This window comes from Phyllostomus discolor, chromosome 2 (assembly GCF_004126475.2).
Source record: "Phyllostomus discolor isolate MPI-MPIP mPhyDis1 chromosome 2, mPhyDis1.pri.v3, whole genome shotgun sequence".
In the NCBI taxonomy this organism is placed as follows: domain Eukaryota; kingdom Metazoa; phylum Chordata; class Mammalia; order Chiroptera; family Phyllostomidae; genus Phyllostomus; species Phyllostomus discolor.
In genome coordinates, this window is record NC_040904.2 from 33,912,607 (window position 1) to 33,925,511 (window position 12,905).

The 12,905-nt window shown below is 39.8% G+C and overlaps 1 protein-coding gene across 5 annotated transcripts in view; it reads right to left on the minus strand.

The window, feature by feature from the left end:
• Window positions 1–12,905, minus strand: part of TNIK (TRAF2 and NCK interacting kinase) — a 349,252-nt gene that overhangs the window by 139,292 nt on the left and 197,055 nt on the right. For all 5 annotated transcript variants that reach the window (XM_036017691.1, XM_028505308.2, XM_036017690.1 and 2 more), the window contains exon 4: window positions 7,546–7,671. In XM_036017691.1, the coding sequence (XP_035873584.1) occupies window positions 7,546–7,671 (126 nt within the window). The remainder of the gene's footprint in view (window positions 1–7,545; window positions 7,672–12,905) is intronic.

The following is a 12,905-nucleotide window of genomic DNA, read 5'->3' on the forward strand; positions in this document are numbered from 1 at the left end:
AAATAGGAAAAGAAGAAAATTACTAGCCTTAGAGGACTCAGGACTAAGCAACTTGGTAGTTGAGGATTTTGAGAAACACAGGTAAATTGGAACACAGAATTGGACTCAAAATTAATGTAGGAAATCAACAAGAGGTTTGTATAGGCCATTAGCAGAGTAACTTTGGGTATATATAAGGTCTTCCTTTAGCTGTGGTGAAAAGCATTTTAAGCACAGTCCCAGTGAAATTCATTAGAATAAAAGAAGAAATCATTTTCACATTCTTGTCACAAAATCACCCATTAATTCATAAAAATGGCTCTATAAAAGCTGCATTCAAGCCCGATGGCAAAGCATTAAATTAAGTATAGCTTTGACTCTGTGTTTATATCTAAGTGACTTACATTTTCTCTCTCTAGGTCGCGCAGTGGGGCAGCTCTGAGGCTAGGGGACTGTTATAATCAATTATTTTAGGCATCTCTACATTGACCAAGTTCAGCCTTTTAAAATGTGCAGCTCACCAACAGTAAGATTCAATCACTTCTCCAGACAAGTGCCCTAGCTTCTATATATGAAGGAAAAGCATTCTTTCATTATAAAAGTAATAGACACTGATTAACCTCTCCCCCCAAGAAAGCCTCATTTCTGAGGCAGGGAAAACAGAAATTTTAATAATAACTGTTCAAAAGACTCAGTAAACGGTGGTTGAATTTTTAAAGGTGGTATCCACCACACTTGACATTTAAATCTTAAAACAACCAAAATATTAGTGGACATGATTTTTGCTAAGCCGAGATGCTACAGCAATGTAATCCAAACTACAGTAGACTTGGGTTTGGTGGCAGTGGCCATCACTGCAGATTCTAGAAAGTTATCCTCATTGGTGGTTGGAGGACATCCGTCTTAGTTCACCTCGGTTCCTCACTCCCAGGTGACCTTCACGGGCATGGACAAGTAACGAGAATGCATGAAGCTGAGGATGCACGGGGCAGCACAGGGAGTGACAAGGCCCCTGGTGCACACTGGGGTCGGCGTGTCCCTCTAACAGCTGCTCTACTGCTCGAACACACTGCTGCTGGTTGGGATTTCAGGCCCAATATTTCTGATTTGTTAAAAGACCATCTGATTTTTCAAAACCTTTTTAAAAAAACAGAATTCTATGTGAAACCACTCCACTTTTTTCTCAATTTAGTATAATTATAACACCATCCCCTTATGCAAACCAAGCAAAGCACATGTACTTGGACAGCATCTAGCCTCCACACCACCGGTGTGAAAACCCAGACCTGGTCCAAAATGACCATTTTTATAAGGAAGGAATTCAACAGCAGAGACCCAAATGCCAGGTCTGAATCCAGGTCTCTAGCTTCCCTGCCAGGTTCCAGCCACCTGCTAGAAAGTTTGTGCCTAAAATGCACACGGCGTAATTTTTTCCCCTCTCAGCTCTGCAAGGCTACACTGTGACAACCTAGTGACAGGCTGATCCAGTCATTTCAGGACAACAATCTATGTTACTCAACCAGCCTACATTTCGAAAGCTAATCAGAAATCTATTTCCTTTTATGGCATATTCTAGCCCTGTGGTGGTATCAAAAGAGACAACAAATTACATGTGATTTCCCTTTCTAATTTTAGAGAAATTAGAAATTTTGTTTAGTAGACAAGTGCTTCTCACTCATTCATGGGTCTCTATGGCCTGCAGCAACATGGTGAGCCTCCCTGAGAGGCGGCAGAAGGAGACCGCAACGCCACGTGTCAGAGCGGGCCTTGTTTCCGAGAGATCAGAATCTTTATTGAAAGAGCTCTCTTTTTTGATTTCCGGACCGGGCCCCAAGCAGTTGATAAGGGAGAATTACTTGGCCATTATCAGAAGTAGCTGTATTTCCACAAAGAGCTGGTGCTAAACAAGAGTTTATCTCCACAAGACTGATAGAATTCGCAATGATTATAATTCAATCAGACACCTGAAACGGCACATCTATTGGCTGGTGGCTGATGTGCGGACGTCTGTCTTCCAGCCACAGTGGCAAAAGGGGCTGGGAAATACTTTTGTAGTCTGAACACTGGGGAAACACGTTAGAAAGCGCTGTTCTCTTGGCTGTTCAGGCTATGTCTCTATAAAGCCCATAGTAATATTTTATACCAATGTAATTCTAACAGAAAGCCATTAGGCCAAAGAGTCAACTATCCGTGACCTTTGCAATTATTTGCTAAAACAGTCCCAAAAGGTTTAACATACTTTTCAAAGAGTGTTTCCTAGACTTCACACCAGTCTTATGAGCAGCTAACAGATCTTGCTATCCTCTTCGAAAGTGGGGGAAACTGATGAATGGAGATGAAAAGTGAAGTCAAAATGAACTTATTTAAACACAGAGCTTCGATCCTATTTGGAACATCAAATTTGATGTGGAAACTATTTTTTTTACAATGAAAAGGAAGGTTCAGGGGTTTAATTCCAGCATCAGGCAGCAAGGGGTTAGCGTCATCACACTGGCTCTGAGACCGAGGGCAAATTTCTCAACTTCTCTGAGCCTAGTTTCCTCATCTGTAAAGTGGAGGGCATGATAATATCTAATTTGTAGAATGGTTGTAAAGATCTAGTGAAATAATATGACAGTGCAAACAAATGTAGTACTTGGCACATGATAAGTAGGTGATAAATATTACCTGCCATTGTTATTATCAACACAAAATGGCCCAAACTGAGTGAGTCTGAGGCCTTGGAATAAGTATACACTATTATATTCTATAACCAAGTTCCCACTGATATTGTAATCTGCTATTAATTTTCCAATTATTATGTTTCTCTTAGCCTTTACTTTTCCAAGTGCCCCCTTAGTTTGTCATCAAATAGAAGACGTGTAAATAGAAAAAAGAAGTGATACTCTCGCCCTCATGAGGCATTTCATAGCTTTGTGTTTTTACCTCCAGGGACATAGAAGCTAGTGGGGATGGTCAGAACAATCCTGTGCACAGGCACAAATCTGACGAATGCTAGGCCTTCTGTCTTCCAAGCAGAATGTGGGGTCTATAATAGCCATATTTTGCCCCCTGCATTTAATTACAGGTAGGAAAATGAAAAGCGAAGGAAGGGTTTCTCTCCATGTGACCTGGTTTTGGAAGTAATCATTACTTTCCGAAGCCTCTTTGCCAACCTCAGGAAGGGGATTGCTAAAACAGTCTTCTAACTGGACTTACTGCTTCTACTCTAGCCCCCATTCATGTTAGTCTCAACCCAGCCACCAGGGGGACCCCTTCAATCTGTGGATCAAATGCCATCCCTCCACCTTCGGAAACCCTCCAATGCCCTCCCACCCCACCAACACTACCTCACTCAGAGAAAAAGTAGATGTCTTTCCAACAGCCTGCAAGGCGCTGCATGATCAGGCCTCAGGTCTCATCTCTCACATATTCCACAGGGCTCACGTGGCCACTGTACCCATCACTGCAACCCTTATCTGCATTCCCGTTAACGTTTCCCCGCTCTTCCAGGAAGGTTTAGCTTTCAGCAGTCTCTATAGTTTTCATGAACATAAAACTTATTGTTTGTGGTCTGTTTCAAGAAGATAAAGCTGCATGAAAGTCAGGGCTCAGTAATTTATTCTAAGTGCCTAGAAGAATGCCTTGCAGCTCTCAAGTATTTGATATACATATATATTTGTTGGATGAATGAATGGAGAATGATTAAATGAACACATACACTTGTAGGCTCTTGGTTCCTGATAACCAACTGGCTAAAGTGAGAAATGGCAGGCAACAACTCGTTTCCAGAGTACAAAACCTCCTCTTTGAGCCCTGCAGAAGCAAACAGGCTTCCTGCTTGCCCCCAGTACCATCTGAAAGGGAATGCAGATTTTGTTCACTAAAAAAAGAGAGAAAAGTTTATTGCCTTTCACAGAACTTCAGGCCAAGCTACATCTTCATGATGTAGGATGCCTGCATTCTGGTGCTGCATCCCTCCATTAATAAGCTTTGAGATCCCGGGAAAGTCAATGAACTTGACTGGGACCCACCGAAATAAATGACAACTAATTTGCTTTCCAGCTTCGAAAATCTCAGCATTAAGAAAACAAGTCAAGCCTGCTTGATCATTCTCTTACCTCAACTGAATTTGTAAACAGTACCCACACTTTAAATAAGAATTCAACCCAAAGAGAAAACCAACTATCTTATCTGGCCCACCTCACAAAAGAAATAATGTAAACAATTAGGTGTGACTCATCTAGAAATACTTATAATACCTCAGGTGATAAGCTGGAACTTGATTCCAAAGCTCTGTCAATGCTTTCTTTTTTTTTTTTTTAAAGATTTTATTTATTTATTTAGAGAGGAAAGGGAGGGAGATAGAGAGAGAAAGAAACATCAATGTGCGGTTGCTGGGGGTCATGGCCTGCAACCCAGGCAAGTACCCTGACTGGGAATCGAACCTGCGACACTTTGGTTCGCAGCCTGCGCTCTATCCACTGAGCTATGCCAGTGGCTATGCTCCACTGGCATAGCTCAGTTCAATGCTTTCTTTTAATTTGGAACTGTAGTCCCGACCAAACAAAAACCTTTTCAACAGACAACATTAAAATATCTATCAATCTCCACCTGTCATCGATGGCTCTTCAGGCTTGTGCCATCTCATCATACCCTCTTGAACCTGTAGGATATTTTGAACTTCCAAAAGTACCTGTAGCATTCAGATTTATATCAATAATAATAGTAATAATAATAACCAAGTCTGTACCAATAATATTACTTTCGTTCACAAAACAACTATTTTGTCAGCATTGCCTGCCCCACACTTCCTGGCACTGAGGGCACACTGAGATGCAAAAGGCGTGCTCCTCATCCTCAGAGCGCTGTCTGCATGAGGAGCAAAGAGAGCTCAATTAAAGGCAACAAAAAAAGAAGGAACAGCAGCAGTGGCTCTGATTTTAGAATTTAAAAGAAAGTTTAGGGGATAAAAATGCAGACATGACAAAGAAAAATGTTTTAGAAAGTCAATTACTGAAATTACTGCTGAGATACAAATATCTTCAACACCACTGGTGAATATTATTCTAGACCACTTTCCCTTTCTTTTTTAACCAAAATGGGAACATAATATCTAATCATAGCCTCTATAAATAGCTTTTAAAATCCCACTATCATTGTTAATGCTCATTCAAGTCTACATCATTTTAACTGGCTGAATAGCATCCCTTAATGAATTTACTTAAGCAATTCCCTATTGGTTCCCATCTACATACATCTTTCAGTAGTTGCACAAATATTTATTACTAGGTCATTTTAAAGTAAAAGTACTTTCTTTGGGAGATATATACAGTGTATCTCTCTGTGTGTATGTCTGTATATATTTCAATTGCTTTTGAATGAAGCTCATTTCCACAAGTGGGGCTGTGCATATCTGTTCTGGGCATGTCATTTAAACACAAAAAAGCTCTGCCATTCTACTCGGTAAGAAGTAGTATCTAATTCCCATCTACTTTTGCATTTATATTTTTAGTAAGATTACATTTAAAAACATCTTAACTGGTAATTGATACTTCTTATATTAATTATTGCCTTGTTCTTAACTCAGTCTATTAGTAATTTCATATTTTTCTTATGGATTTTTTTTCTTTGAAGTTTTTTTTTTGTGCAAGTCACTTGACTAATACAATTTTTAAAAAGATTTTATTTATTTATTTTTAGAGAGGGAAGGAAGGGAGGGGGGGAGAGAGAGAGAGAGAGAGAGAGAAAGAGAAACATCAATGTGCGGTTGCTGGGGGTCATAGCCTGCAACCTAGGCAAGTGCCCTGACTGGGAATCGAACCTGCGATGCCTGGTTCACAGCCCACACCCAATCTACTGAGCTAGGCTAGCCAGGGCATTTTTCCTATGGATTTATAAAAACTCTTCACCTTTAAGTTACTAAATTCTTTGTTATGGCAGATTAAATGAATATTTTCCCTAAATTGGCTATTTGCATTTTTCCTTTGTTTATTATTATTTTACAATAAAAATTTTATATAGCTCTCTTTAGTATTACAGAGTCACATTTCTTTTATGATTTCTACATTTTAATTGTCACATTTATAGCTAATACACACTTAAGAGGCCACAGTTAAAATCTTCCTATAACTCTTATAAATCACATAAAAATATGTAAAATCAATGTGATCATACAGTGAATTTACTTATCCCAAAATACATTTTTTATTTTGAATTTAGAGATAAGTCTTATGGGGGGGGTGGAATTCCCAGCAGATCTTTCCATTTCCAAAGATTATACTATTTAATATCAAATGACATGGAAATCTTGTTTTTCTGAGCCAACAAACATTATTACATCTTTTTAATCACCATTTGTGTTCACTGTCTGTTCGGCTCCTCACCTGGACTCTAAGTGTCTTATGCATTAAAGGAGTAACTTCCATCCAAGATTGAGTTCTATGGCAAGTTATCTATGAAATAGTGGTAACTGGATATACATAGTTTAATAAATAATTTGATATATAGTAAGCACTGGATAATTCAGTGAATTTTGTGACACATATTAAGACTTCTGGAAAATGAGCAAGATGATAAATAGTTAAAAGGGTGTGTTTGTAGCTATTAATATAAGAGCATCATATGAGATGAACAGAGGGGGGTGTGTGTGTGTGTGTGTGTGAGAGAGAGAGAGAGAGAGAAAGAAATCAAGCAGCTCCAGAATCCAGGCTGTCACTGAATCAATGGGCCTATAGTAATGGGTGGTTATAAAATTGACAGAAGAAGGTCAAACCAAGACAGCGTTACAGCCTTCCCACAGAACAAAGTGAATAAACCTTCCAATGGTGGAAATCAGGAAAGTGAGAAGAAGAGCAATCTATGCTGGGCAGGACAGGGATAGGAGTAGTGGTTCTGCTGTCAGACACGCTGAACATACTATTGGTGGGATACTCAATTAGCGTCGTGTCTTAGACTGTCAAAAATACAGGACTAGGGCACATATCTGAGTGGAGAAGGGGCAGTAGAAAAAGAAAGCAACCTTTGAGAGTTCCTACATGGTATCACACACTGTCTTAGTGTTTTACTCATAGAATTAGAATTAAAATTTCAGTCATCCATGCATCAGTGATAGATAACAGAAGCACTTATGTAGAGCTTGCTTGGATCCCAGCTCCACCATCTCTAGTTAGACATTGAGACAATTTGCTTATCCTCTCTGTTAACCGTGGTTGTATCACCCCCAAAATGAGAATCATTTATTCTTCAAAGAGCCAGAATAAATGATATAACCCAGAAAAAATAGCATGATGCCTGAAGTATAATAAAAACTCAATATAAGTAGTTATTAATGGGAACAAAACAGAGAACAACAACTGGTTTTAAGGATGGTCCACATTAAGAGACAGAAGGCAGAGATACTAAGAATACAGAGAGGTAGTCAAGAAAATGGGAGAAACCCCTGAAAACACAAAATTATAGAAATCATGTGGCTAAGGGTTTCTAAGGAGTTCCTTAATCAAAGTTAGTCATGAGGACAGGGAAATGGACCATTTAGTGCTGCTTGTTCTTCATGTAAGAAAAGTAAGTTTGGAGAGCACTACATACCCAAAGTTGGTCATCCATGCCGGGTGGGTTCTTTTTAATAAAAGCACCATAATATGTAGCAATATTCCGATGATGAGAATATTTTTTCAACATGTTAATTTCTTGCTTGATTTCTTCCTCTTCATCCTGTATTAGAATAATAAATACTCGGTCATGATAATCCATGCCTTAGTAGAATTCTATTTCTTCGTCACCATCTGAATCAACCATACAATAAATTCTTTGTTTTTTTCCTTCTGTGGTGATAGGCAAGCATATTAATTGTATAACTTGACTTTTTTTCTTGACTGCAAAGGAAAAATTTGCAAGACAACAAACATATTGGGAATCCAAAGGGTCTTGTGTTTGTATAGCAAATAGGTATAGCGGGTTTGCTGGAGGGAAAAATAAAACAAAACACCTCATTCCTTCACCTGGTAAAGAGCCAAAGTAGGCTATTGAGATAAAATTCACTTTAGGCCTCTGGGAACTATGTCCATCAAATACCTATTACTGATCCTGTCTGGTATAGAAAAGATTAAGGAAAGTGAAAAAAATAGAGACCCATATTTAAAATTTAAAATTTAAGTTCACATTCTTTGAAGCTGACTTTGACTGAAGTACCTGACTACAGATGATGAAAGTCACATGAGAAAGGGAGTGAGGGTAAGTTCCCTGGATCTGAGGAAGTTCACAAAGCAGGAGTACCCAGCTCACCGTCCGGAAACTCAACATGAAGGGAAAGGGGAAACGTGTCAGTGCCACCAGTGTGAAAAGACACAACTCTCCTAAGTGTCCTCCTTCAGTTTTCATTTGTTCTGAGCTTCAACTTGGAGTCCACCAACTCAAGTCATTTTTAGACAGCCCCCACCCCTGCCCCAGCCAGGCATCATTCGTGGAGAGAGTTGTGTTCTCCTGTAATTTCATTTTCATATGTTCACATCAGTTGGACTTTAAAATAGTATTTTATTTTTGAAGTTGGTGGAAAAAGTCTATGGCCATAGACTACCACCCTGAGTAGCATCTGAAGTTGGCCATAGACTACCACCCTGAGTAGCATCTGAAGTTCCCATCTGAAGTTGGTGGGAAAAAAATCTTTATCCCAGGGAAAAGGTTTTAGATGCAGCAGTAGGAACGATTATGCATAAGTATAAGATGTTTCCATGGCCTGAAAGACCACTCAAAGTGTGTCTCTGCCTGTCCCTTTGCCCCTTCCAGCCGCTCGGCCTCCCTCCTGCTTCTCTACATTATTGGGCCATTCTGCAGTCTCTCATGGGATGTCTTTGTTTGCTTCCTCTTCTCCATACAATTTCTACTCACCATTTTTTATTGAATTTAACGGATACTGTTCAGAGGCATTCTCCCTAATTCTCTCAGGCAATGTCAACCCCCCATGCCCTTGCCACTATACTTGTCCATCCCTTACTGCTCTTGACACATGGGCCATATTTGCTGGTATTAGTTGCAGGGATGGGTCAGTTGTGTCATAACTTCCCATTTACTTGACTCTCTTCTACATGAATCATAAGTTTTCTTCTGCCTTCAGATCCCAGTTCCAAAGTCCCTTCCCCAGCAAGCTCTCTGACCTGCTTGATTTGAGGGGAGCCCAGTGGATCATCATGTGTCTCTCCCACTGTAGCACCTACCAGAACTGCAACCCCCATTTAGCTGTCTAATCATTTAAGTACCTCTTCCCTACCAGTCCGTAACAACTCTAAACACAGGAATCTTTCGCTTTCTATAATATCCCCAGCACCCAGCAAAGTGTCTGCAATTAAATGAGAATAGAAGAATGAACACCTACAAAGAACCCAACCATGCACAGCAGTGTTAGCGAAGCTTGAAAGGAACTGGTAAGAAGAAGATGAGGAGAGTGCTGAAATGCTGACATTTCCTAACCACACGAAACTAAGTTCAGTAAAAAACAATGGAGATGTGCAAACCTAGGAAAATTGAGTGGGTTGCACATCACGTGGCCTCACAAAGTTGAAGACTAGGTAACCTCAAAATAGAATGCATGATTGGCATGCTGAGCCAAGGTAAAGCACGCGGCCCTCACAGTGGAGGGGAGTGAGGGGTTGGGATAATGACTGGGGGAAGGGATGGCTTTCTGCTGACCAAGGAATTCTTCCCTGCAGCTATCAAAAGCTGCCTACACCTTCACCACAGGCCTCAGGAGATGATGACCTTCACAGACCTCAGCTTGTGGGAAGGTCCCTGTAATATGCCTCAAATGTCTTACTATGGTGCATATGAGCTATTTTAAACTCACCACATGGGGCCTAATAATTGTGGATGATAGTAGGATGTGAGCAGATGTACTTTAGGGAAGCATAAATAGAAGGGGCAAAAACAAACCTGAGAGTTACTGTGGGCAGCCTGGCCTTGACAGCTGCTTCGATTAAAGAGGCCAGTACAGGAGGCAGTAAAACACCAGTCACTGTCCAACTCTGCCTGACAGCTCCCGTCATTCCTAGTGAGCAGCCAGTCTGGTCCTACAAGTGTTTGGTGCCTGCCTCCTAGGTCCCAACAGGACAGTGAATGATGGGGGAGAATCAGAGGTGAGGGTCGAGGGGAGAAGGGAGTGCTTAGGAAAAGCTTACCATATCATTAAAAAAATAAAAACTTGTGAAACCATTAAATAACAGTATAATTCAGTATCTAACTAAACCCAAAATAAACAGTATTGGAGATTGGAGTGAAGTCAGCACGTTCTCCATTACTTTGGAAAGGTAAACTGAGGAGATATGACAATGAAGAAATCATGTACATTGAGTCAGAAATCATGTACATGGGTGTCACCCCGCCTACCAACAAGTGGTGGTGGGCGGGGTGACACATTCAGTTTGGGCTCCACTCATTTGTGGCCGTGTGATCTCAGGAAAGTACTCTACCTTTTGGAGCCAAGTTTTCTCATCCATAATGAGAAAGAGATTTTGTAATAGTATTATTATATATCCCAGTCTTCTGTGATAATTAAAGGAATTATGTGAAAGTTATAAACTGTAATACAAATAAACATTGTGATTAATCTTTTCAACCAAAAAATAAATAAATAACAAGGGTAGGATTGTGGGAATGTAACTTGAATTTTAGGTTTACATTGCACTGTTTCCAAATACCATGATGGAACCACTGTGGGTCACGGTTATGTAGCTCTAAAATAGAACCTTGACCTTGGCCTTACATAATCTTGTAAATAAGTGACCATACAATTTCTGAGGACCTCAGAACTACTGTTTATCCCGATTTCTTGTCTAGAGCAAGGACGACAATAAATTATTCAGTGAAATTGAAAGGGGGGCACTTACTATGAGCCCATTTAACTATGCAACAAGCAATCCACCCTCTCACAATATGGCTCATTGAAAGAGATAGGTTATGATGTTTTCAAAAAAGACAAACACTACAACTGAGGCTAGAATTAGGTTGCAAAGTTATAAGAGTCACATATCTTCTATTTTGTAAAGGGATTGTTCCTGTGTCTTAAGAATCAAGCACAAGCATCAAGCTCACTGGGAAACTAATGACCACTGGACCACAGTTATAAACAAAGTCATGCTACCAAACTGTCACAAATTTAAAAAGAGAGCCTTTTCATTAGCCAAGCCTAGTGCTATAGGAAGAACCACTACTTCAAGTAGAAGCCTTTAAAACCTAGTCCAAGCTGATTCAGGCATGGCATTTAAACTTTTCAAATGTCACCTATTTTCACCTATAAATGGGAATAAGAATACCTTTCTAAGTCACCTCTCAGGGCTTAGAAATGATTAAATCCTTATTAAGCATAATCAAAGCTTTATTATCAGCATAAAGAAGATTGTTTTTTTCCCCTCAAGATCATAGGAATCTATTTATTGCTTTGTATTTGTGGTAATTAACAAAAAAAGTGGCCATAATATTTAGCAGCCTCCCTCTTGAACAGTTGAAGTCCATTTCCTCTCCTTGTCATTGGGGTTGGCCATGTGACCTGCTTTGGCCAATGGAGCATTAGCAGATTGACAGAGCAGAGACTTGAAAAGTAGTGTGTATTGGTGTGGTGCTTCCTAACTGCTTGCAGAGGGCAACGTGAGAAACCAGGATTGGCTTCCTGGAGGATGACAAACCCTGTGAAGAGGGGGTGATTTTCTTTTCTTTTCTTATTTTTTTTAAAGATTTTATCCATTTATTTTTAGAGAGGGGAGGGAGAGAGGGAGAGAGAGAGAGAGAGAGAGAGAGAGAGAGAGAGAGAGAGAGAGAGAGAGAGAAACATCAATGTGCGGTTGCTGGGGGCCATGGCCTGCAACCCAGCTATGTGGCCTGACTGGGAATCGAACCTGCGACACTGAGGGGGTGATTTTCAAATGCAAAGAAACGGATGACTCCAGGTGATGCTTGTAGGCCACGTGACAAAATATAGCAAAAGCCAAACTTATGTAATATTCACTATGTACTAGAGGCTGTGTGCATATTATTTTAGTTAATACTCAAAACAGCTCTGTGAAGTAGATCCGTTTAATGATCTTATTTTACACATGAGGAAAATTACTTCATTCATATGTTAAATGTTAAAGCTAAGATACAAAGCAAGATTTGTCTCACTTCAAAGCCAGTGCTCTTAATTCTGTACTGAAAACTCCTAGACAGGAAAAGGGTCATACCCATGGTGATAAAACCAAAGGTCTAATCACAAAAGGAGAATGTAGGGGCATTTTAATCCAGGCTGAAGAGAAACGTGTCTTTGGTCCTGCAATTAAAGAAGCTTCTCTGCACACAATAATAATATTTACTTGTGAATGATTTCAGGGGATAATGGAGGGATTTTAAGTTGCATATTTATTATACAGGGGAATACCTTATAAGCACCTACAATACGCTAGGATTTAAAGATAGAATTAATAAGACAGTTGATATTAGCGCGCTCTCTAACAAACAATTTGCCTAAAATTTAGTTGTTCACAACCCGTGGAGTGGAAAAAATTATGCACAAAATTTTTATAATAATCCAAGGGCTTGATCAGTTTGAACTCGAGGAGGAAACAGGCAGTGTACAGATGCATAAATGCCACTCCCTCTGGACGTGCGGGCACTGGCTGCGGTCCCTGCCGCTCTGCCCGCCTGTCCTGCTTCTCACGGCAGTTGCTGGCCCTGGGCAGGCATTCGTGTCAGCCCGTCACTCTCACCTTCATTGTTGACTAAATGTAACAAAAATTGAAGACATTTCTTTGTTAGAGAATCACTGGCTATTAGATTTTGAAGGGATTGGTAACATTTTTTAGGATGTGATTTAAAAAAATTATAATAATTTCGATAAATTCTTCCAATAAAAACTCAAGATACCAATAAATAGCATCAACAAGTAGACTTTTTAAATCAATAAATCCTTATTTTATAATTTTGAT